This window comes from Herpailurus yagouaroundi, unplaced genomic scaffold (assembly GCF_014898765.1).
Source record: "Herpailurus yagouaroundi ecotype Mexico unplaced genomic scaffold, PumYag 77, whole genome shotgun sequence".
Classification (NCBI taxonomy): domain Eukaryota; kingdom Metazoa; phylum Chordata; class Mammalia; order Carnivora; family Felidae; genus Herpailurus; species Herpailurus yagouaroundi.
The window spans coordinates 16,645,528-16,671,205 of NW_024412388.1; the positions used below are offsets into that span (position 1 = coordinate 16,645,528).

General features: G+C 45.9%; 1 protein-coding gene across 4 annotated transcripts in view; it reads left to right on the forward strand.

The window, feature by feature from the left end:
- The window catches only part of ZBTB40 (zinc finger and BTB domain containing 40), a 77,648-nt gene that overhangs the window by 39,654 nt on the left and 12,316 nt on the right, over positions 1-25,678 (forward strand). For all 4 annotated transcript variants that reach the window (XM_040464384.1, XM_040464393.1, XM_040464404.1 and 1 more), the window contains exons 2-12: positions 272-1,036; positions 1,756-1,889; positions 9,717-9,909; positions 10,520-10,662; positions 14,517-14,709; positions 17,139-17,275; positions 17,685-17,886; positions 18,245-18,378; positions 20,004-20,172; positions 20,481-20,951; positions 21,712-21,918. In XM_040464384.1, the coding sequence (XP_040320318.1) occupies positions 340-1,036; positions 1,756-1,889; positions 9,717-9,909; positions 10,520-10,662; positions 14,517-14,709; positions 17,139-17,275; positions 17,685-17,886; positions 18,245-18,378; positions 20,004-20,172; positions 20,481-20,951; positions 21,712-21,918 (2,680 nt within the window). In that variant the 5' untranslated portion in view covers positions 272-339. The remainder of the gene's footprint in view (positions 1-271; positions 1,037-1,755; positions 1,890-9,716; positions 9,910-10,519; positions 10,663-14,516; positions 14,710-17,138; positions 17,276-17,684; positions 17,887-18,244; positions 18,379-20,003; positions 20,173-20,480; positions 20,952-21,711; positions 21,919-25,678) is intronic.

The following is a 25,678-nucleotide window of genomic DNA, read 5'->3' on the forward strand; positions in this document are numbered from 1 at the left end:
CTCATCTGTCAAATGGGGACGGTTTCCATTGAGTCATTGTGAGGATCCCGTGAGAGCTTCCCGATGAAGCGCTAAGCGTGGTCGCTTCCATGTATTAAACGCGTGGCGGTTACCGTCATGATTTAGCGTACCTGGCGCAGCGCCCCTCCCTGTTGAGAAACGTTTGTCAAACGCACGAGTGAGTTGCCTGTTGGTCTGTTTCGTTCGTGGCGTCTCCCTTTGTGCCGGTGAGGTATTAACGTAGCGCTTTCTGGGTTTCCCTGGGATGTAGCGCCGATCCGCAGAAAGCGGATTCCGGAAGAAGAGAGGGGGAGACGTCCTCGGGGCAGAGTTGATGCGATGGAGCTCCCCAACTATAGCCGGCAGCTGCTGCAGCAGCTCTACACCCTGTGCAAGGAGCAGCAGTTCTGTGACTGCACCATTTCCATTGGCACCATTTACTTCCGGGCCCACAAGCTCGTCCTGGCCGCGGCCAGCCTCCTGTTCAAAACCCTGCTGGACAACACCGACACCATCTCCATCGACGCGTCTGTGGTGAGCCCCGAGGAGTTTGCCCTCTTGCTGGAAATGATGTACACTGGCAAGCTGCCTGTGGGCAAGCACAACTTCTCCAAAATCATCTCTTTAGCCGACAGCCTGCAGATGTTTGACGTGGCCGTTAGTTGTAAAAACCTTCTGACCGACCTCGTAAGCTGCTCCGTTCAGGGCCAGGTGGCGAGGGATGTCTCCGCACCGTCCTCAGAGTCATTCAGGAAGGAGCCCGAGAAGCCCGAGGTGGAAATCCTTTCCCCTGAGGGTGCCGGAGAGCCTCGTTGTTCCCTGGAGGATTCTGCCCCTCCGGGGGGCCCGGTGAAAGCCGAGACCGAGGAGGCGGTCCATACGGCTGCACAGGAGATGAATGTGGGTCCTTCCACTGCCCAGGAGATTCCGGGGAATGCAGACGCCCCAGTGGAGACTCCTCGTCCAGCTGAAGTTTGTTCCCCCTCCCCTGCCGGACAAGCCTTTAGTGCGGCGAAGGAGGCGAGCACGGAACCAGGTAACATTCACATAATAGTTGTTTTGGGATCCTCCTTCTGTTGTCAGTTACTATGTTCAGTGACTCTTGTGGATTTTTTGTTTCTTTTTTTTAAAGTTTGTTTGTTTATTTTTGAGAGAGAGAGAGAGAGAGAGAGAGAGAGAGAGAGAAGGGGAGGGGCAGAAGGAGACAGAGAGAATCCCACGCAGGCTCCGGGCTGCCAGTGCATAGTGAACCCGGGGCTCGAATTCAGGAAATGTGAGATCGTGACCTGCGTGAAACCAAGAACCGGACGCTCAACCCACGGAGCCACCCAGGCGCCCCATGAATTCTTTTGTTTCAGTGATGAATTTACTGAAGACCACTGCTAGATAGGCACCCAAAATCCAGTCCAGTCCCACACAAAATCTGAAGCAAAACTCCTCCTGGGGCATTCTTCTTTTAAAAGTGTTTGTGTTTTTGAGTGTTGGAAGTCTGAAGATGAACTACAGAGCAGAAAAGCAATACTGAAATAGTGATGTATCAGTTTTGATGCTTACCCATTATTCTAACCGGGATGAGGCTGGCACCAAGGAAGAAGCTGTAGGAGACACTGTTCTTTGTTACCCATAACTGATGTGTCAGGTGTCAGTTATAGATGCAGTATATGCCCTAAAGGTCATCAGCTTAAACTTTTAAAAATCACTTCAAATAATGAATCACTGATTTTTTTTTTTTATTATGTTTTGTTTTGCACTCAGAGTATGAGAGGAAACGCCGTCAGCTGAATTTTCTTCTAGAAAATGAAAGTATCTTCTCTGATGCACTCTTGGTTACCCAGGATGTTTTAAAAAGACTAGAAGAATGTTCAGAAATTAAAGGTGCACAGGAGGAGGTAGGTCCTGTGAGTTTTGTTTGTTTGCTGGTGTAGACAGCCTTCCATATGGGGCAGAACAATGAAAATGCAAAATACCTCAGGTCTCAATTTTTTCAAACTTAAATTTTTTTGACATTTAGTCTCTAAAGAGCCGTCTTTCAACAGTACTAGGCAATGTGCTTTCAAATCCTGAATCCCAGCTTTCAACCGGTTTTGATCCAGGATGCTTAACTGATCATACCATTTCCTCCTGATTAATCAAGGGTAAAATGAAGCAGAGGGTAGTCATGGATAACCCCAAATCAAGATCAAATGATAAAAACCAAAGCAGAACAACAAGAAATATTCAAAATGTGGCACGTCAAGGATTTAATACAAACCTTACATAGTGAACTGTAGTCAGTGTTTAGGAATACAGTAGCCATTTTCAGACACAAAACAGTAATGGTGAACATTTATTGAGTACTTAATATGCTACACTTGGGACACATGTTATCACATTTAATTCTGACAGAAATCACCAGGGTGGATTTTACTCTTTTCTAGCCCTATTCTGTGGAAGAGAAAACTGTCTCAAGGAGGTAATATAACGTGGCCAAGGTCACAGAGCTCGTAGGACTGAGCAGTAATTCAGACCAAACCACTTTGACTTTAGAGCTAGCTGTTCCTTTGCACACTGGGTTTTACTGCCAATAGGGTAAAAATGATACACATTTGTCATGTATGTATAAATGTTTAAGAATTGCCCGACAGAAAACCGCCCAATGGCTTATCATGCTCTTTTTCTTAGCTGACCCTTTCTCCTTTTCAGTATCTTGGTAAGACGCATCTCCACCTGTGGGCTTCCCACTACCTGATTCCTCAGATCTTGAACCTACAGGATTGATTCCACGGCCACTTTAGAACTCCTTGTGCTTCTCTCTTCACCCAGCCGTGCCTCCCGTGCTGAGAGGGGCTGGCACAGCCAGCGGGCACTGTGCCTGCAGGCCCATCTGAGGGGTGGAGTGGGGTGGGGGAGGCCTCCCATGTGGCTGTTAGTTACCATAATCCAAGCAGTAAATGTCTTCTACTATTTAAGTATTTCCCCGATTCATAGCAAGTTACTTAAAAAAAAAAAAAAAAATTCAAGGTCAAGTATTTATTTTGACCGTGGTTAATCAGTAGTTGGCTGTAAATTATTTTCTTGAGAGAGAAGCTTTTTATAAGACTGGGTTAACCCTGATGACTCTGGTAGGGAGGTTACAGGTTGGTATCTTGGTACAAATCCTTGGTATTCTTTGTACCGATTATGTTGAAGGACATTATGATTTTATATTTTTGCACTTGGATGTTCTCCTAACTGTTCGGTGTATCATTTTTGTCACTAGTTTGTTACCTTGATAGCTTATAGACACATCTCTTCATTTGTTCTCTTAGGACTTCCTCTCCACTTAATTTTGGTTATGGAGGAGCAAGAGCATCCCTTAGACCAGCGACACCCAAATTTTTAGTGTTGCCTGTGGACGGACTTGCTTGAACTGTGTGTTAAGCATTTTTTTCTAACACTGGTACCTAAAATGTGCGGCAAATAACAAATGCTCAAGAAATTTTTGCTGTACATGGTTTCATTCAACATTTTTTCCCCTCCTGATTCTTGTCCTAATCTTTTGATGGCAGTAACATTAATAATACTTTGAAAGAACACTGATTCACTGTTGGGGATCATTATAGGCTTATGTTATTTTTTCTCAGTTTTAGAGATGAGAGTAAGAGCTCTACAAATCACTTGGTGGCTGTATTTAAAACGGAGTCTGTTATAGTCCATAATAAACCTTTCAGTTACAGAAAGAAAAAGAAAAACGGCTAAAGAGCATCAGATTAAATTAACATATAGAGTTGGTGAAGTGCTGCTTTGTACTTAGGCCCTGTACTTCTGTCTCACTTTTTTAATGTTTGTTTGTTTTTGAGAGATAGAGAGTGTGAGTGGGGGAAGGGCAGAGAGAGAGGGAGACACAGAATCCGAAGCAGGCTCCAGGCTCTGAGCTGTCAGCACAGAGCCCGACACGGGGCTCGAACCCGCGAACCAGAGATCATGACCTGAGCCGAAGCCGGACGCTTAACCGACTGAGCCACCCAGGTGCCCCATCTGTCACTTTTTAACTTCCCTTTAGACAGGTTTATTAAGGTATGATTGACATACAGCAAGATGTATGTATTTAAAGTGTGCAGTTTGATAAGTTTTAAAACCTGAAACCATCACCACAAGCAAGATATTGAACATATCCATCACCCTTAAGTTTACTTATGCCCTTGGTAATCCCTTCTCCCTTCTCCCCCCCCTCCCCCCTTTCAACTTACCCATCCCTGGGTGATAGTGACCTGCTTTCTCTCTGTAAGTGAACTTGTATTTTCTAGAGTATTATATACAAATGGAGTCATATAGTCAATATATATTTTTTGGTCTGGCTTCTTGCATTCAGTATAATTCTTCTGGGATCTATCCATGTCATTGTATGTTTATTCCTTGGATATACAATTATTTTATTCAGCTCTCCCGTTTGCTAGTGTTGTGCTCTCAAACAGCTTAATCTGTATAAACGTTAATTTCTTAATTTGTAAAACAGGAATGTTATCACCTACATTACAGGATCGTTGTCAAATTAATAAAGATTATTGATGTAAAACTCACACTAAAATGTCAGGCACATAGAAAGAGCTCAGTTGGTGGTGACTGCTGTTGTTTGTTTTTACATCAACTCTCTATTTTTAGGCCTAGTTGACTTTGAAATGCGTTTTTTACTTAATGCCTTATAATATCCTCGTTCCATGGTCGTTTTCTCTGATACATGAGATGGATTGCTGTTTCTTTAAGCTTAATTTGCAAGTCATGCTTTTAAACAGGTACCATTACCCGCCTGGAAGTACCTTCCCGAACTGCAGGTGTAGCGTCTTATACAAAGCCATCGGTCTCTAGGACGATGGGTTCAGTGTATATAAAAATTATCCGGTGTACTTGTTAAAACTTACACCTCCAAACCTCATTTCCAGAGGGTCTGATTCTTAGGTTGTGGTAGAGTTTGGGGAATCTACGTCTTTAACAGTCTTCCCGTTTTGCTGCTTTGGTATCTGTAGACCACATTTCTCAGAAGCACTGTCAGAGAAGTTCATGGCTCACACAATTCTTCATGTATGATGGCAGATGTCACAGTGTGCTGCTGCCTCTCAGTGATTTGAGGGGCCACCAAGCAACATTGTTCCCAAGTGTTACTCTTTGCTTACCCTTGATTCAGCAAATATTTACTGAGCAGCTGGTAAGTGCCAGGCATTGAGCTGGTTGCTAGGAAAAGAAAAGGAAATAAGACTGGATCCCTATCCTTATAGCAAAGAAGTCCTGCCACACATGTAATTATTTTTTGGAAGTCCCCAAACTATGGGAATCCCCAGAAGGCCTCAGTATTGAAAGCATCTGCAAACTGTTCACTTGAAACATCAGTCTGCATTTCAGCTACAATCGTAAAGGTTGGGAGCTTGTTTGTTATTTTTCTGTTTAAACATTTTTAGCTCCCAAGGAGCTTTGAATGCTTTTTGCTGTTGTTATTTGGTTAATCAGCATAACATTAAAAAGACAGCTTAACATTAAAAATAATCTGTGCTTGGATGTGTAATTTTGAGGCTTGTTAAGGCTTGTGAGCATTCTGTTGAGATGGACCAGCCTGTTCCTTTTCTGAAACACAGATATAGGGTGTGCACCTGGCCTGGACTGGGTTTCAGGAAGACACCATCAACTAGTGTCCTGATTATTCTCTTTCCTGAGATATATGATGAAAGGTGGCAAAGCCATTCCCCGAGCGGTGATTGCGGCAACATGAGAGGAGGCCGGGCTGCTTGGGTTGTGTGCAACCAAAGCCAAAACTGATTAAGGAGAAATCTCTTGGGTGCTGGGATGGGAAAGTGGCTTCTGCCTGTCTTTATCTCAGTGTAATATTGCTGCCCATTAGAAAAAGCAGATCCTGACCTTAACAGGCTTTCTGGCTGAGCTGAGCAAAACCTCTGTTTAAAGGCAAGCTCATATTTTTTTTCAGCTGTAATGCAGGAACTTTTAATTGTCTTTTTTCTTTATTCCTAGCCATGTCCCTGCTTTTAATTAGTTGTGTATATAGCAGAGTGAATCTATGACTAGAATAAGGAGATAACTTCTACTATTGATTTCCTTGCTGTTTGATCCCCTTTTCTCCTAAAGTTCTAGAAAGACTCCCAAAGCTTAAGATCTAGTAGCATTTTTTTCTCCTTCAACGTTGTTTCAAAGGCAAACAAGTCTCCCATGTGAATGTGATGTTTTCAAACACGTCACTACTTTGGAGGTTTGTCAAGAAGTGCAGGTCTGTGTCTTGTGGACTGTGTTCACTGACATTGTAGGGTGACCCTGTTGAGAAGTTAATAGGATTCATTTTAAAGGCCTATGAGAAATGAAAATAAGTTGTTGTTTTTCCAAAGCTTCTCTCTGCAAATTATTAAGTCTAAGATATGCAGCCATAGGTAGAAGGGCTATTGGTTTTATGGCAAGGGAATTTCATGCAGTTAAACAAGTATTTATTAAGCACCTACTGTGTACCAGTCTATGTACAAATCATCGGTACCAGGAGGAATGCTACAGATGGTCAAGATATGACCCAGTGTTCAAAGTGATGTTGATTCTAGTAAGTCCATTACAATGCAGTATAAACGAATTTGGTTATACTCAAAATCTGGGAGTTGGAACTATGAAAAGGGTTCCAGGTCAATGGAATCAGCTCAGTGTTTCCTCCAGGGAACTCTTCTTCCTGGCCATGCAGACTTGGGCAGGTTACCTCACCTCTTTGACTCATTGAGGTAGTTGTAGAAGTAATGCCCCCTAGGACTGATGTGAGGGGTTAAGGAGACGGCATATATGCACAGTGTCTGGGATGGTGTTGAGCTCGTGTGGTCTGTATCATTAGTGCCATCATCTGGCTCGGCATTCAAGGGAGGAGTGAGTGAACAGGAATACAGCATAGCTCAAACAGACCCAAAGGCAGTAGGCAGACAGTTGGGAAAAATAAGTAAATTCAATTAAAACACCTTCGTACAAGGCAAAGATTAAATTTTTAAAAGGAAACTGTCCCATCTTTAAATCTGCTGACCTGTAATTCGTTCATAAATCAAAGTACTCTGTGAATACATGTGTGACCATAAATTGATACGAATTTATTGAAGTACCTTTAACTCTAAGAATCCAAGGAATTCCGAGTGTATGGTTAAAGAGCAAAACTCGGTTTTGGGTTCATCTCTCAGAGTTCTGGCACACGATCGCCATAAGTGAACCTCAGTCTGCCGCAATATGTGACACCCTCTGTTCAGGCAGATACGCTATTTCAGAAAAGGGCTCACCGCACGGCGGAGCCCCAGGCAGCTTCGGAGGCTGATGGAGTAACAGTTAAAATGCTGGCTCTGGTGCCAGGTCCCCAGTAGGTTCTGGAAGAAAGAGCAAAGAGCAGGGCTGTCCAGGCAACTGACTGCTCCCTCCTGGCCCTTTCATCAGCCCACCCCTGCTCATCTTCCCAGATGGTCACACCCTAGCGTCACTGCTGAGCAATGAAGTTAACAAATGTTTTAATTTCACTGCTGAGCAGTTCTGCCGAGGAGGAGACAGTGGAGAGGATAATGAGAAGCACATCAGATGCCACCATTGATGAAAGCTTTTCTTCCCCACCGGCTCATGTGATAATGCCCGACAAATTGGATATTGGAGAGAGGTGGATTCGGGATATTCAGAGAGCTCCGGGTGAAAGAACGCCAGCTTCGGATAGAGGAGGACGGCTAAATGCTGTATCGGTTAAGATGCATCGAAGAAAGAGTGGAAGGAAAGTGAAAATGAAGAGGGAGAAACCCGTTAGTTACTAAGGGCATTAGCACTGACTGGGTCTGTGTTAGTTATTTGTTGCCCTGTAACAGATTAACATTTAGCAGTTTAAAAGAGCACACATTTATGACCTCGCCGTTTCTGTTGGTCAGGAATCTAGGTGTGCCTAGCCGAGCCCCTGGCTCAAGGTGCCTAGGAGGTCTGTGTCAGGGTGCATCAGCCAAGGCCGCAGACAGCCCCTGCCTGGGCTGGGTTGGAGTGGGGGTGGGGAGTGTGTCGTTCTAAGTACACCCACGTGACTGTTGGCAGGGTTCTGAAGACTGACTTCCAAGCCCACTCGCTGAGTGTTGGCCAGAGACATAGTTCCCGCCACGTGGGCCTCTCCGTAGGGCAGCTCACCTCGAGAGCCAAGACGGGCCACGCCCACACAGACGAGACGGAAGTCCTAGTAACTTCGCCTCAGAAGTGCCTTCCCGTGACTCCTGCCATATTCTTTGCCTTAGAAGCATGTCATCGGTCTCAGCCTGAGGGCACGAATACCTGGTGACGGGGGCTGCCTGCCTCCTACTGCCATCAGAGAAAAGGCATTCTCTGAAGAGGTTTTAGGTGGACCAACAAAGGTACAGAAGGCTGAATAAATGTGACTGAAGGGGATTGAGCATTCAACTGAGTGGGTATCTCATTTGTCTATTGTTTTTAAAATAGAGACAAGATGAGTGACTTCAGGTTCTTGGAAGTTACTTAGTTCACTTAATATGGATTCCTAAACTGGGTTTTATCTGAATTTACTTTTGTACCTGACTAAAAATCCTAGGAACCAGGTTTAACTTGGCTTTCTACAGCCATTCTGTGATCAGAAAGCAAGCTCAAGCAAAGCCAAGAAACACAAAGCCTAACTCGTTCCTAATTCCTGTTTATTTGGGAGGAGGAGAAAAGGATAAAAATCTCTCTCAACAAAAATTTTAAACCTGTAATTACTACCAGAATTGATAAGAACTATCTAGATGAATTTTGCAAGTGTAGATTTTCATGAGATCCTTTCATGTTGTCTGTGTGTGTAGAAAACCATAACTTTTTGCTTTCTTGTGCAAAAACTCTTCTTTTATAGTATCGACACTAAAAATGATCAAAGGTAGGTTGTAGTTTTGCCAACTGGAAATACAAAGGCTATGCACGTGAAATTAACATTCGGTTCCTTATTTTTAAAAGTAAACCCGTTATTGCTAAAATAGAAATATTAACCCTTCTTTCCAGTTGGCCTTCCTCCCGCTAATTTTGTTTTATTTCACCACCAGAGTTGCTGATATTTTAGTACTCCAGGGTTAGAAGAGTCCAGATGGTGGCATTTGGTGCCAAGACCTCTGGAGGATAAGGCATTTCTGGGGGAAATTGTGTGGCTCTAGACTTAAACGGAAAGCTTCGGATTAGAGAGCTAGCTTTCAGGGGGATCTGCCTAGAGGTGATATAAAAAGTATATGTGTGAGAGCTTTTCCAAAGGGAGAGCATAATGGAAGAAAAAGGACAGAGTTGAGACCAGTTTTTGGTACTGCTGATAGGTAGAGATTTGGAAGGAAAGCCAGTGAGGAAGGCTGAGAAGGAGGGGTCAGAAAGGCTGGTGCTTATCCACACCAAATGCTTCAGTGTTACAAAGTCAGAGGAGCCCGGGGCCCCTGGGTGGCATCCTACTCTTGATTTTGGTTCGGATCACAATCCCAGAGTCATTGGATCAAGCCCCGTGTCGGGCTCTGTGCTGAGCATGGAGCCTGCTTAAGATTAATTTTCTCCCCGCACCCCTCTCTCCTCCCCCTTCCTCTCTCCCCGTCTCCCCCACTCAATGTTGTCTCATGCAAGGGACACAGAAATGCCATATACCACAGAAAGGCCAAACAGGCAGGGATCAAATTGGTTAGGGCCTCACTCTCCAAATCCAAAGAGCTCAGGGTTCTTGTGGCCGGCTGATCTCTCTTGTTGGTTACTTGTGTTCACAGACTATAATGGGGTGTCTTGAGGGTGAAGAAGGACGTTCAGCATTCCAGAGAATCCTGGATAAAGTAAGAGATGAGAGCCTGGATGTTCAGACTGTTGTGTCTCTGTTGAGGCTATACCAAGATTCCAATCCTGCAGTAAAGGCAGCGTTGTTACACAGAAAGCCAGAAGACGTACAAGCAGCACAGCCAGAAGGTAGGAGAAAACCCTGTCCACCCAAGTGGCTCGAGTTTTATTCTGGGAAGATGCTGTCAAGTTTGCTCCAGTGGCTTAGTTGCCATGAAGTGATTTTCCACATCAATTCTGCCTGTAATTCCAGAAGCTGCCTGTTAAATGTATACAACCTAAACTTGAGCCTCCATTTCTATCCCCTAGTTAACTAGTCCGACACCTTGAAGTTGGAGCAGACGGTCCGTGTTCTCCTGCCCTTCAAAAAGCCACACATCCCAGTCAGTGTTCTGACTGCCCAGGTCACGTGAACTGGTTTGCCAGCAGCACTTGCCGCTGAAGTTTCTCCCGCTTGGGTTAGGTACAAAGCAGTGGTCTTGCCAACCAGAAGTTAACCTCTGGCTGGCTCTGCAGCTTTGTGTTTCGACAGATAAATGAAACATTTTTCCTTTCATAGAGTTTAAACAGAATAATAAAGTATTTTCCTCTCCAAAAAGAGATTCTGCATTCGGGTGCTCAAAATAGGCTGAGAATCACTTTCCTATTCCGTTAGATCTCTCTTGACAAACCATGCTGTCATTTTCTTCAAATCGACTAGCTTCTCTGGTGTGTGTGTCTCTAACTCTCTCTCCCCCAGGGAGCACAGAGGAGGGAAAGACCTTGTCTGCTCTGTTACTGGAACACAAAGAGGACCTGATCCTGTGTGTCACACAGCTGAGACCCATCCTGGAGTTCCTGGAAACAGCCAAGGAGGAATTCCTAACTGGCGCTGAGAGAAGGGTAACCGTGTCAAGCATTTCTTCCTCCCTCCTGAATCTGCGTAGCACAGTTTTTAACCTCTCTGTGGCACGTAGCATTTTCTCCCTTGCCGTGTTTCTATGCCCGCTGCATAGAAAGCACCCTGAGGTTCACGTTCTTGATCCGCGTCTCTTTGTACCCCCTGCAGCAGCTTGCTGAGGGCCTCGCACGTCATGGCGTACAATTAAACGCTTAGATGTGTGGGTGGGTGCACAGTCCTGCTCCGACTCGGTGAGTTTTTAATATAAAAGTTGCCTCAGAGGTCAAAACGTCCAGGCGCATTTGTAATTATTATGACACTTTCCTTCTTTATAGAAAGGGTACACTGTTCATCGGTAGAAAAAAGTGGGGAAACCAGCAAAAACAAAAGAATTCAAATCTGTCACCGTCTCGCACTCCACGGTGACCACTGCTGACATTTTGGAGCACGTGCCCCTACGTGTTCTCGTTTGAATCACCCAGAGACAGGCTTAGTAGCCAGGATAACCTGGTGTTTCTACTTACTGTACTGCGACTACACTTCGTCCCCGTAAGCTGGATTTTGGTAGCTGCATGGTATTCTGTTTAATGGACACACCATAATTCATTAGTTGTTTGTTGCGGCAGATCTGTTTCCGATTTTTTTTTTTTTGCCATGATAAATGAGGTGGCAGAGAACATCCTTGCATACACATCTTTGCATACCTCTCAAATTCTTTCCTTCGAGTAATTTCTAAGAAGTAAGATTTTGGAACAGAGAGTGTCAAAATGTTCAGGTGTTTGCTCTCTTTTGCCAAATTGCCCTTCAGAAAGGTTGTGCCAATTTACTCTCCCACCAGCCAGCTACTAAAATCCTCATAAAACTGCTAGCATGACTTCTCAAGTCAACTAGATAACTGTATTTGTTGGTGTTATTGATTTCAACTTTGTGCTAAAAATAGTTTTATATCTGGAAGGAAGGAATAGGGACAGAGCACTTCTGTGGCATCAGTTCTTAAAACTATGGGAAGTGGCTTGTATGTTGGGGAGAAAAAGTGTTTAGAAAGTAGTGGTAGAATGGCTGAGCACTGGATTAGTAGTGAAGACTGGCTCCTACCTAGATTCTCTGTTTTCAGTGATCTGAAACTGGAGTTTTTTCATACAAAATGGGAGCAATCTATAATCTCAAAATTATGTTCTATAAATTATGTTTCCAAAATTACAACTCCTTTGAATTTCTTAGAGAAAGACAATATACAAAAAAGGTTAAACCTCTGGTTTCTCCTGAGACTTAAAATTAAATGTAATTTCAGGCACTCAGTTTAAGTAAGTTGCTGATAGCTTGAGAAGTACCTGATTCCCTGTTTAGGGATTTCATTCGATTACTCATTCAGACCTTTTCGTTATTAGCTGGATTGAATGTGTCCTTTGAACTGTTTCATTATCTCGGTGAAATAGCATTTATAGGAAGAGCCCAAACGGAGCCGCATTCCCTGCACCAAGACAGACCACGCTATCATTTTCTTCTGTCACTTTCAGTTTACTTGACAGAAAGGACTGAAGGAGAAGAACTTAAATTAGTTCTAAATCGCAAAAACACTTCTTAGAATCGGGGTTCTACCAGAGCTTCATTAAGCTACTTCTTCTCATGAAAATTGAAGCAAAATAATAAAGCAGGAGCGTAGAGGTGAATGTTGATTCGAATCGCCGCCGTGTTTTGACATGGTGTGGAGCGTTCACTCAGCCCTTTTAGAACTTTTCCCTGTTACGGGATGATGCTAATCAAGGCACCATGGCCCTTATCTATCCATACCCTGGGTTCTGTAAGAAATGGTGAATAGAAATGTCTTTACTTCAGGATTGGAAACAGTCACAAGGAGGGTAACCCTACAGTTGTCTTTAACTTACTGCTTACTGTGTGCTGAGGACCTTTGAAACATTCCTCAGGTCTGCCCTCGCAGCAATTCCATGCCGTCATGGATGTTACTCTAATGTTAGAGATGACGAAACAGGAGCCACCTGGGTGGCTCAGTCAGTTGAGCACCCGATTTCGGCTCAGGTCACGATCTCACGGTTCGTGAGTTCTAGACCCGCATTGGGCTCGCTGCTGTCACACAGAGCCTGCTTCGGATCCTCTGTTTCCCTCTCCCTGCCCCTCCCCCACTTGCGCTTTCTCAAAGATAAATAAACATTTAAAAAGATAATAAAATAAAGGTGAAGAAACAGACACTTGAGAAGGTTAGGCAGCTCACCCCAAGACACAGCTGCTGGGTGCCAGTCCTGGAACTCAGGAACTCTAAGCAAAGCACAGTTCTCTTAACCGCTGGGCATAGTGCTTCCTAATAATACCAATAGCCACTATCGTTTAAAGATCACATGTGTCCTAGAAGTTATGTCAGGCTCTACAAATAGCGACTTCACTTTATAGACTCCTCATAACTGCTGTGCAAGGGCTGTTGTTATTCTCTTCTTCCACAGATAGGAAGATAAGGTTCAAAGAATTAAATAACTCACCCAGGGTCACACAGGCAATAAATTTTACGACTGGGGTTCCTACTAGGCCTGTCTGGCTTTAAAGCCTGTACCCACTCTTGACAGTTTCTGGCTGCCTCATTATGTATCAGAGAATTACTTAGGAACTAAGACATAGCAGTGAAATCAGTATGGGTTTTAGATAGAGACGCTTTCACTTTAAATTATGATTCATTTAGTAGATATCTAGTACATATTAGACATTAAACAAAGAGAATGACTGTGTTCTGTACTGACGAGGAACATGACCGCTTAATTTATAATGTATGCACGCCTTTCGTATGTATATAGGTGTTCCTTTCGTATACGTGAAACCAACTTGGTTTTATAACTACATTTACTTTTAAATGGGAGTTAATTTGACAATGGCATCCTCTGGCATGCAACTGTGACTGACCTGCTCCACTGTTTCTCCTGAAAGCTAGCATTTTCCCAAAGGAAAGCTCAAAATTTGGTTACTGGGAATCTGTAGATGACATGTGTTGAAATAATCTCCCACATTATCTATCAGTTCCAGAAGAGCCTAGTTCCACATAGTGAGTCGTAGTCCGTTAGGACTATTTTAATAGGAAAACAGCTGTAAAATAACAGTCATCTGTTTTACCTTTCAACCTTTTGCTGGAACCCCGTGTCCTTTTGACTCAGTAAATCCTCTAGCACACCGAGGAAGAAAAGGGGGCAGAGGTGGGGGCTGACGACTGGAGCTGATGTATGTGCAGAGCTGATAAGAGAGATCGAGAATGCAGAATCCATGAGAAAAACCATCCAGAAGTGCACTTTAAATCCATCATTTCGGAGGCCACAGACTAACGTGTAACTTATCTGGGCATTCAAATTGCTATGCAAATAAAGTAAAAGGAAGTAAAATAATAGGATTGCTCTGAAATTGCAGCCTCTTACCATGGTCATGAACTGTACTGAACAGAGGCTGAAAACCACTGTAACTGTAATGTACTCATTAATTTCCAGTCTGTTTCTCAGTGTCTGTGTCTGTGTCTGAACAAATCAGATCTGAAGAACAACGTGAGAGGTAAGCTACCTGCTCTGCCATATAGGCCTCGTGCAGGAATCTTCTCACAAAATGCAAACCATTGGGGGACAAAGAACGTACACAGACCTGCGTTTGAGAAGGAAGGATTCTCACAGAGCTATTTGTTTGGAGAATGCTCGGGATTTGTACTGACACAACACAAAGAAGAGACTGTGGGAACAGTGGCACTAGAGACGGCAGAGGAGGACCGGGGACAGGCGCCTCGTCCTCCCGTTTTGCTGGGCTCGCCAGCGGTGTGTTAGATGCACCGTGAATCGCTAGTAACCAGTGTCTGCCTGATTGCTTGCCGCTGCAGGTGATCCTGAATTGCTGCGAGGGCGGGACCCCCAAGGAGACCATAGAAAAGCTGCTGCACAGAATGTCTGAAGACAAGACTCTGACTGCAGAGAGTTTGGTAAAACTCCTTCAGGCTGTGAAACCGACGTCCCCAAACTTGGGCCTTCTGCTGGAGAATTTGCAGAAATTAGCCACTTCGCCAAGCACCACAGGTATTAGTTAATTGTCGGCTCTCTGGACTGGAACCTCTCCCAGAAAATTAGAGCTTAAACACCCTTTTGGCTCCATGCTGGGGAGATGAGATAATGGTAAGAGATGCCCTCGTGAAACAGAAACTAGCTGTCAGAGGTCAGTGATCCTCCATAGTTCTGGAGTGGAGATCTGGAATCTGAGAATTGCTCTTCTCCATCACGTTTCCCTCATGATGTTCCTGTGGTTCGGGGTTTGTTAAGGTGTGGTTTTTCCAGGGTTGCCTCACATGGCACCCGTGAATGCCTGAGGAGCAGACGGGCTCACAGAGCGCATGGTTTTGACAAGCTGTGTTGATAAATACAAGCAGCAAAGACTCAGATCTTGATTTTCCCACTCCCGTTTGAGTGCTGTTTGGCTCTGGCAGTCCCCCGGATTAACCTTAAGCCCCTCATGTACCTTCTGTCTGGGGGAAGTGAGTCCGTGTCCCAGCCCTTAGGATAATGGGCCAAGTCTAGCCAGTTCTCCCCTGTCCCAGAGCACTTGAAACTGACAGGGCTTTCAGAGAAAGGGTAGTTGGAAAATGAGAGAACTTTTTTCTAGCTTACAGAAATAATGAATACTTACAGACTTGAACAATTTAAAAAATAAAGAAGAAAACAACCTCGGACCCTACCACTTGATTATTTTAGTGTTAAGACATTGACCTATTTTGTCACATTATTTTTACAACATTGAGATATTCTATCATATTTTATAATTTTATCATTTCCTCCAGTGTACCGTAAGCACTCTCCCCCACTTTTCGAAAAACTCCCTGTAACCCTATTTTTTGAAGGCTATGTAGTTTTCCATCATAAGGGTGTATATATCATGTATTACTCATGCCCTGTTAGGGTTACGTGTAGCGTAATGGTTAGGGCTATCAAGACTACCTGGGTTCGTGGGGCACCTGGGTGGCTTGGTTGATTAAGCTTCTGACTCTTGATTTTGGCTCAGGTCATGATTGCACGGTTCGTGGGATCGAGCCCCACGTTGGGCTCTGCACTGGCAGCACAGAGCCTGCTCGGGATTCTCTGTCTGCCTCTCCCCTGCCCATGCTCACTTTCTCTCAAAATGAATTTTAAAAATAAATAAATAAACTTAAAAAAAAAAAAAAAAAAAGACTACCTGAGTTTGTTATCCTGACTTACTTTGTAGCTGTGTGACCCTGAGCCAACGATTTAACTTCTCTGAACCTCATTTTCTCCTCTCTCAGATGGGGGTAAGAATGGTACCCATTACATTAATTTTTGTGGCCACTGTGAGATAATATATGTACGATACTTAGCACGTTTATTAGCACATCATAGACATTCAGTAAATGAGTGATATTTATGATATTAGCACATCATAGACACTCAGTAAATATTAAGTGTTCTGTTCATCATCATCACAAATTATATAGTGACAGATAACTTTTGTACGCAGACTTTTTCCCTTCAGAGCATTTCTTTTTTTAATTTTTATTTTTTATTGTTTTTTAGAGAAAGAAAGTGCATACGTGCATGAATGGGGCGAAGGGCAGAGGGAGAGGGAGAGAGAGAATCTTAAGCAGGCTCCACATTTCAGCACAGAGCCTGATGCAGGGCTCGATCCCGTGACCCTAGGATCATGACCTGAGCTGAAACCAAGAGTCAACCCACTAAGCTTAACTCACTGAGCCACCGAGGTGCCTCCCCACCTCCCTTTTTAAAAGTGTTTTGAATTTTTTTTTTTTTTTAAGATTTTATTTTTAAGTAATCTCTGCATCCAACCTGTAGCTTGAACTCACAGTCCCAAGATCGAGAGTCTGGTGTTCTACCGACTGAGCCAGCCAGGCACCCCCTTCTTAAGGCATGATTCCCAGAAGTGGAGTTACTGGGCCAAAGAGGAGAATATTTGTAAAGCTAAAGGAAATGCCTGATGGTTTTTAGTTTTCTTTTAAATTAAATATAACCGTTTAAGAGAGAGTTACAGATTGGCTCAAAGGGCATATACACAAAACTTAAGTATAGCTTCACTACCAGAGTCTTGAGTCATGCCTGCTAGTGTTTTGGATTGCCGCATGGATCCTTAACCTCACGCTCGAGGAGTAACACCCCTTCAATCTGTACCTCTGGATCTCTCTTACAAGTGTGCCTTCTAATTACCTCCCTGTTGAGCAATCACTAGCTTCTGCCACTGAGTGCTGACTTTTAAAGCATTAGTGGTTTTGCGACCCTGAAGCACCAAGCGCTTAAGGGTAGACCAAAGGAGATCTGAACACATGTGTATGAGGCCCCAAGCTGGGAGCCAAATTTGCCTTCTAGAGGAGACAGAGCGCTGGCATTTCAGCTCTCTTCCTCTGTCAGCTCCCCTAACCTTGTGTAGGAGAAACCTGTAGGGGTGTTTCGTTGTCACAAACATTATTGTTTTGCTAATATCCCTGCAGTCCAAGCAAGCCCTGATGATTATGGGACTGAGCTGTTGAGACGGTATCACGAAAACCTTTTGGAGATTTTCACAGACAACCAGACATTACTAAAAATGATCCCACACATGAAGGGTTTAGCCCCTGGAGAGAGAGAGGTAAGAGAAAAAGAAGGGGGGAGGGAGGGAGGGTGGGTAAAATGAGAGAAGGAAAAAAGATGAACTTATATGCATACTTTAAAAATATATTTATATTACATAAATATACACACAGCCATATTGAGAAATGCTAAGGAGTCAGTAGAGGAGAAAGAAAACAAGATGATTTAATTTCTAGGGCACAGCGATAAGTTGGAAGTTGTAACTTCTGCAGTAATAAGAAAGGCATTCAGAAGGAAGTGTGAAGAACTTGGTCTTGTATAAAAGTCTCTCAGGTTGGGAGGTGAAGAATGTTGAAAAACCCCTCCCAGAAATACGTCCACTGTAACCCAGGACCCCGACTTGCAGCTTTGCCACTTGTCTGGTGGCTAGAAAGTCCCTCACTGTATTTTTGTGCCACATTTTGAAGGTCATGGAGAAGCTTGTGAAACAGGACTCTGGCTCGGGTGGTTTCAGTTCTCTGATGTCAGCAGTTCTAGAAAAGCAGACTGTCTCTGCAACAGCCATTTGGCAACTGCTGCTGGTGGCTCAGGAGACAAAGACCTGCCCGTTGAACCTGCTCATGGAGGAAATACGAAGGGAGCCTGGTGCCGATGCTTTCTTCCGGGCAGGTAGGCTACCTGATCTCTGTCCTAGCTTTGCCCCTGGTAGAGATTATCGTCAGCCTTGCCGGAAACTAGAAAGAGCTCTCTATGGTCATCCTCCACATCCCCACCATTGGAACTTAGTAAGGACTGGAAATTTTGTTCAAGGACATGGGGGGTTGTGAACCTTTGAAAATATGCAGAAATCTAAGCTGATATTAATTATGCTGTAATTGCAGTGATGTTTGCCATTTTCCCCACTCCCAGCCCCAGGAAGAAGATCAGTGAAGTGTATTCTCACTATGAAGAGTGGAGCTGAGAAGGAGTGAAGGAAAAATGGTGTTCATCGTTCCAGTCATGAGTTTTTAATCCTCCTTTCTTTCAGCGACCAACCCAGAAAGTGCGGCCTTAGAAGCCATGCTGAGGCATCGCAGACTGATTCTAGAGGCCATCCAACAAGGGACTGGACTCAAGTGCTTTACCGCAGAGGAGGAGCAGCTGGCAGAGGCTGTGAAGGAGGTGCGAGGGGGCTGGGGGTGGGGGGGGGAATGACAAACATTTTTCCGGAGAATTCTACCAGGCCTGGGATGCTCTTGTTCCTAAGAGAGACACCAAATTCCGCAGAGTGCCTGTTGCCTGCTGAGCCAACCCTTCGCAGCACCTCTTTGTTTTTTTATTCTCCCAACTCTGTGTGGCAGGTGATGTCATCCACATTTTATAGATAAGGGAACCCGGGCTCCAAAGGGTTCCGTAGCATGTCTGGGATGCTCTGGCTGGTCAGAGTTGAAGCCAGGATTTGAACCCAGGCTCATGTGACTCAAACCTAGCTGTATTTCATTTGTCTAAACTTAGGTAAACTCAAAGGGAACCATGAGACTATTCCCCAACACGTTCTAAGACGCAACTGCTTTCAAAGGGAGGAGAGTAAAATTGGTCTTATTACATACTCTGTTCTGGCGTCTAGGAAGAGCCAAGATAAACATAGATAGAACAAAGCTTTTGCCCATATGGGGTAGCAAATAGCGCCAGCTCATTTTCTGTAAGGCTTCTCGGTGTGGCCCGCATCCCAGAAAAACCAGGTGGGGACTGGGGGGGATTCATGGCTGTCCAGCCCAGGATCGTGTGCTTCTCCAGGGGGGGAAGAATTCTAAAGGGACTGAAATTCAACTACAGGTTCACCTGTAGTGCTTTTTAATCCAAGTAGGCGTGGATGGTGTGCCGAAGGGCTGGTTTCTAGCTCTGTCCACACAGGTGACAGCCCCACCTTGGCCTGACTCTCAGATGTGACGAAGGTGGTGCGTATTTCTTCGGGGCTTCAGAGGAAAGACGTACCACTAGGCTCTCTCCAACTCGCCTCGTGCTTCAGGAATGGGGCTCCTGCAGTTGATGAGTTTGAGCCTTGCTAATGAATCTCAGGCCTGCCTCCAGGGACATCAGGTTTATTTAGATAGGCTTGAAAAGAGCAGAAATAAAATGTCTTCCCGAATGAAAATTCCATTTGGCCATCTGTGGATGGTTTTAGCTTTATTTTCTCAGTGTACTGACTCTTTCTGCTGATAGCTGTAACATTCTGAAAGAGGATGGCTTTGAAATCATATTCTTGGCCTCTTTAAAGCCCCTATTTGAACCTTCTTTAAAAAGCTGAGTTTTTTCATGAAAGAAAGTGTTTAAAAGGGTACATCTAAGTGTCTAAAAATGTGAGGCCACTGATCATGCAGAATCACTTCCAGACGTTGAGACAATTATATATTATGAAAAATGATCTTGATCTTCAAGACAGAACCACCAGCTACTAAATCCTACAGCTTTCCAAGCGTTTAATATTAAGATCTAGAAAAGTTCTTTTGGAGACTCCTGGTTTCTGAGAAGATATTTCTCATAGAAAATGCTTAATGCTTCCTTGCTTGTGCCTTCTTTGTATTTGCACATTTGTCTTGACATCTGTCTCTTTTTTTTTTTTTTTAATTTTGCCAATTTCCCTGTTCTTGGGGAAAAGAGGGTTCTCCACATTTATCACAAGAAATGTAAACTTGTTACAGAGAGAGCAGTGCCTTCCTGAAATCAGCTTTTTTCCCTTAAGTTGAAAACCATGGAGAAAACTGCTGATACTAACCACAAACCTTTGTCTCCTGGTATTCATTTAGATTCTGAGCATTTCCCCTGAGACAGCCAGCCCTGAAGCTTCCCTGAAAGCAGTGCTGAGCAGAGCCACGGAAAAATCTGTCGCGGCCGTTGAAATATGTTCCCTCCTGTGCAGTGTCCACAGATCTTTCCCAGGCCTGCAGCCTGTCATGCATGAGTTGGCATACACTGGTAAGGAACAGAGTGGGGTGGGGGTCCTGTCAGGCCCGCGGGTGGTTCCCCTATTAGAGAGAAGAGGCAGTAGTTTGCACAAGAGTTCATCCATTGCTGCCTTACTCCTTCTGTATGCTCTCGGTACCTGGAGGAGTCCTAGGCTATGTGTGAAGCGATGCTCTTTACGTGTATCGGCGAGTCAGGATGACAAGGGTATCACTTGAGAGTCTGAGGAGGGTCTCCAGTGTATCCTAAGAAGAAAAGTTGGGAAGCAAAGTAGAAACACAGGAGAATTTCCAGAGCCATGTGATTTCTCTTACATGCAGGCTTCCTTGAAACTCAGGAAGGTGGAGAGAAGGAAAGGTGGAAAGTGAGCAGTAAATTTCCCCACGCAGCCAACGACAGAACAGATGAGAAGGTACCCGAGCCAGCGGAGGAAGGCTGCCGGTCTGGGAAGCAGAGCAGTCAAGGAGAGACCGGCTCCTTGCCAGAGCCACAAGCGAAAAACACGTCTGCCTCCCCCGACCCTGCCAAGAAGAGCTTCGTCTGTAAGGCCTGTGACAAAAGCTTCCATTTCTACTGCCGTCTGAAGGTGCACATGAAGCGCTGCCGGGTGGCCAAGAGCAAACAGGTGCAGTGTAAGGAGTGCAGTGAGACCAAGGAGTCTAAGAAGGAGCTGGAAAAACATCAGCTGGAGGCCCACGGTGGAGGAGGAGAGCCCGATGCCCCGAAGAAGAAGAAGAAGAGGCTTCCAGTGACATGTGACCTTTGTGGGAGAGAATTTGCCCACGCCTCAGGTACTTTGAGGCGGGCGAGGTAACTTAAGAGGGTGATAATTCTGGACATCACAGTGTGGATTCCAGGCCTTGTGTCTCGTATGCAGTGAGGGCCGTGGACTGGCCTGGGGAACGGAGCGGGTTCCTACAGACGCAGGGTCATGTTTTGAGAAGAGCATGAGCTTTGGCGTCAGCTCTGTTAACTTCCCCACCTGTTAAGTAGGCGCCCTGATAGCACCCGTTTTTTTGAATTGTTGTCAAGATTTAAGATAATACGGTTACACACCTGATGTGCAGTGCCTACGACAGAGTTAGGACTTCGTGAACTGTGGCCATTATTATTCAGAATAACAGCCAGCTACTTAACACTCGACTCCTAGGTTTCCATGCTGTTACTTGTTTCTCGATAATAAGTAAGTCACAGAAACCGTGGGGTGTATAGCCAAAATTGTTTACCCTTATCCCAGATGTCAGGGAAACCTAATGAAACGTAAAGTGAGTTTTTGTTCCTCTGTGGCAGGTCCTATTTAAGAGAAAGAGGGGATGGGAAAGATAAACCCAGAACACTTCGTGCCTGAACCAAACGGGTGGGACCAAGGTGACCTCTGGAGTGCTGGGCGGTGGGTGGGTGAGCAGCATGGCTGTGTGAGGTTGGAGGGAGCGTGGCCTGCTGTCCTGTGGTTCGTGCTGGGCTTCCTCTCGGGGCCCGGTCTCAGACAGTGCTCTCGTGTCCTCCTGGTGGCTTCATCACGTTGCTTACTGGTGTCCCTCTGGTCCCTAGGCATGCAGTACCACAAACTGACAGAGCACTTTGATGAGAAGCCTTTCTCCTGTGAAGAGTGTGGAGCAAAGTTTGCGGCCAATTCTACCCTGAAGAACCACCTTCGCCTTCACACTGGGGACCGTCCGTTCATGTGCAAGCACTGCCTCATGACCTTTACCCAGGCCTCTGCCCTGGCCTACCACACCAAGAAGAAGCACTCGGAAGGCAAGGCGTGGAGAATTTCTTCATTTTCCCCGCCAACTTTAACTGTATGAATTGCTTAAAAACCCGTGGATCTAGGCATGATAAAGATCTCAGGTAGCTTACAAACAGCGACCGTGCAGCCTGTGGGCACACGGATGACCAGGAGTACATAGGTGCACAGGTGTGCAAAATGCTCCGGTGAGAGTTTGTGAAGAGAGGCTGGCTCACCTGGGCTGGTGACTTCATAGTTGGAATCTACATAAAGCCAGGGGTTCCTTGGGCTTCGAGGTGGAATTCAAGCTTCAGAAGAACCTTGGTTTAGCACCTGCTGTGGCGCTCGCAGCGGCAGGGGCTGAGTGATGAAGCTGGACGCCTTGTGCTCACAGAGCTGACGGTCTAGGGTGTGTCTGGGAAAGAGACAGGTGCCGTTGGAACAGGGAGTAACACTACCAGGGAGATGGAGGAATGAGGGAGGGGTTTCTAGTCCAGTCAGAGGGGAGGTGTGTTGTCAGAGAAGGCTTCTTGGGAGATTCTCTGCATCGTTCGGCACATTTCTGTGGAAGTGACGGTCCCACCGTCCTCTCACCCGGACTGCGGGAATAGCCACCCAACTGGCGTCCTGGCTCTCCCCTTCTCCCTGGACTGTGTTCTCGGTCCACAGGCCCCAGGGATCCTTTCAAAACTAAACCATATCCTCCCCCTTCTCTGCTCAAAACCTGTGTGCGAAGCCTGTTCGCCTCGCTTGGTGGAAAATCTGAAGGCCTTACGATAGCCTGCCAGGCTCCGTGTGACCAGGTCCCCTGGGACCTCTCCCCTGCCCACACCCTGTTCTCTCCGCTATACCTGCTGTGGGCCCTGCATTCTTGTCCTTCCCGCTGCTTGGAATGCTTTTCATCCCTCCCCACCTCCTTGGGCTCTTTATTCACACTTCTTCCCGTGAGTCCTTTCCTGACCGCCCCGTGTGAAATCTCAGCCCCAGCCCCCGTTCCCCTGCGTAGCTTGTCTCCACAGTACTTGTCACCGGCTATCTTATCTGCTTCATTAATTTACTGTGTTTCTAGTGAGTCTCCTCCTGTCAGAATGCCAGCTCCCTGAGGGTAGGGCTGTTAGTCTTTCCCCCCACCACTTCGTATTATTGGAACTTAGAATAGTACTTAGCAAGAGTAGATAGACACTCAGTAAACACTTACTGACTGAATGACTTTCCTGAGCACGATTCCGGGTAGCAGGGGCAGAGTCACTATACACAGCCTGCTCTCGTGGAGTTTACATCCCACTGGGTAAGAGACACCATGAACAAAGGTGTAATATACAGTCAGATAGTAGTACTTGCCCTGACGAGAAGTAAAGCAGGGTGAGCGGCAGGAGGGCGGCAGGGCTGGGGTGGGGCGCCCTCTGTGTCGTCAGAGAAGGCCTCGATGAAATGAGGTTTTTGTGGAAACCCGAGTGAAGTGAGAGCCGGAACCGGTGGCAGATCTAGAAAAGCCTCACAGGCGCAGAATCCCCTCTCCAAGTGGGGATGAGCCTTGCCTGTTTGAGAGACCACAGGAAACTAGAAGGGGCCAAAGCAGCGTAAACGAGACAAAAGGGTGAGAGGTAAGGCCGGAGAGGTTGCCAGAGGCCAGGTCTCGTAAGGGTCTTGTTTTGTTTTGTTTTCTAAGTTGTTTTTTTTTAAGTTTATTTGTCTATTCTGAGAGAGAGAGAGAGAGAGAGAGAGAGCACGCGTGTGCGCACACACACGAGTAGGGGAGGGGCAAGAGAGAGGGAAAATGGAGGACCCCCCCCCCCCCCCCGCAGGCTCTGCACGGTCAACATAGAGCCTGATGTGGGGCTCGAACTCACGAATAGCAAGATCACGACCTGAGCTAAAACCAAGGGTCGGACGCTTAACCAACTGAGCCACCCAGGTGCCTGTAAGGGTCTTGTAAGTCAAGGTCGGGACTGGTTGTTATGCAGAAAGTGCTAGTTTCTATTGCTGCTGTAACAAATTACCACACACAGTGGCTTAAAACAATGCAAATGTATTATCTTGCCATTTTAGAGGTAAGGGGGCCAAAAGAAGTTTTAACGAGTGTAGAGTCAAAATTTGGCAGGTGTGTTCCTTCTGGAGGCTCGGGGCAGAACTCGTTCCTTATTTTCCCAGCTTCTAGAGGTTGTCTGCCTTCCCCAGCTCGTGGCCGTGGCGCTGCAACCTCTGTGTCCCTCATCCCGCCTCCTCCTCTGACCCTCCTTGTCTCCCTCTTCCAAGGACCCTGGTGATTATGTTGGGCCTGCTGGTATAATCCAGGATAATCCTGTCATCTGAAGATCCTTAACTTAATCATATCTGCAAAGCCCCCTTTGTCATGTGAGGGGACACATTCCCAAGTTTCAGGGGCTAGGACGCGGACGTCCTTGAGGGCCATGATTCTACAGCAGGAAGCCATAGGACAGTTGTGAGCAGAAGATCCCTAGGATGTGACTTAGGGGTTTTGGAGTTAATTCTGGCGACTCTAGCCTGTCAGCTGTAATAGGGCAAGAGTGTGCCCAGGGAGGCGAGGTGGGCCAGTCATCTGGTGTGGAGGTGATGAGGCGCTCAGCTGGAGCTGTGCTAGGAGCGGTTGTAAAACGTTCATGTTTGAGAATGCGTTGTTGACACAGAAGTACAGGACCCACGCTGGGCTGGGTGCCGATGTGAGGGGGGAGTTTAGGGCGGCCTGGAGTTTCTGGCTTGAGCAACTGAGTACTAGATGGTGCTGCCGTTCACTGTGGTGAGGAACCTGGAGCGCGTGGGGGTGGGGGGTGCTGGGGTTGCTGGGGTTGCTGGGGACAGGGAATTGGGAGCTGTGTCTGCAGTATCGGTTAGACCTCCAGGCGGAGAAGGAGGGTGATGGGCGGTTGGATGTGCAGGCCCGCAGTTCTGGGGAAAGCTGGGAGCCGGAGACAAAAACGTGGGCGTCGTCAGGGTACAGGTGGCATCTGAGCTCTGAGATAAGGTTCTCTACAAAGTGTGAATAAGGAAGGCCAAGGGCTGAGTCCTGGGCTTCTTAATAATTCCACTCTTGATTGAAGAAACCCTTTTTTCCCTAACGAATCTTATTTCAAAGCCCAACATGTGCACAATGAAAATGGCATTGATTGCTCTCGTTGAAGCAGGCCCTAGGGTTTGGGGGACCTGGACCCTTGCCTCACTGATTTCTCCACTTCTCTGTTGGCCCATAATGAACGTTGGAGGCACAGCTGGTCGAGTGGCTTACAGATGCCGGCATCTGAGCCTTGCTCTGTACCTGTATTTTCTAACAGTCTTTGGCAGTCTGGTTATTGTATTCTCATAATGTGCGTGAGGAAATAGAGAAGCCAAATGATTTATAATAACTTTATAGCAAGTCAGCGGGAGAAGGCTTCCATTCTCTGAGTCTCCGTCTGTTACCTTTACGTGAAGTCGCAATTCTGCACTGTGGCTGTGGCAAGGGATCCAGACCCTGGGCATGAGGTTGTATCTGGGCATGAGAATTTCTGGGCATGAGGATGTATCTGTTTCCTGGGAGTGGAATGAGCTCTTCCATACTTGGGGTGGCCTGGTTAGCAGATGGGTGGTCTGTGTGATGAGAACTCTGTCCTCATTCCTCAGGGGAGAGAGACCACACCGTGCCATCAGCTGTGTGTGTGCCGCCGTCTGATAGAGGGGCTCAGACCTCTCACCCGGTGTGTTGCAAATTGCTTATGGTTTAATGTCCTCTCCCAGATCATATTCCCCACCACGTGCCTTGCAGCGTGAGCTTGTTTTAGGAATGCCGTAAAT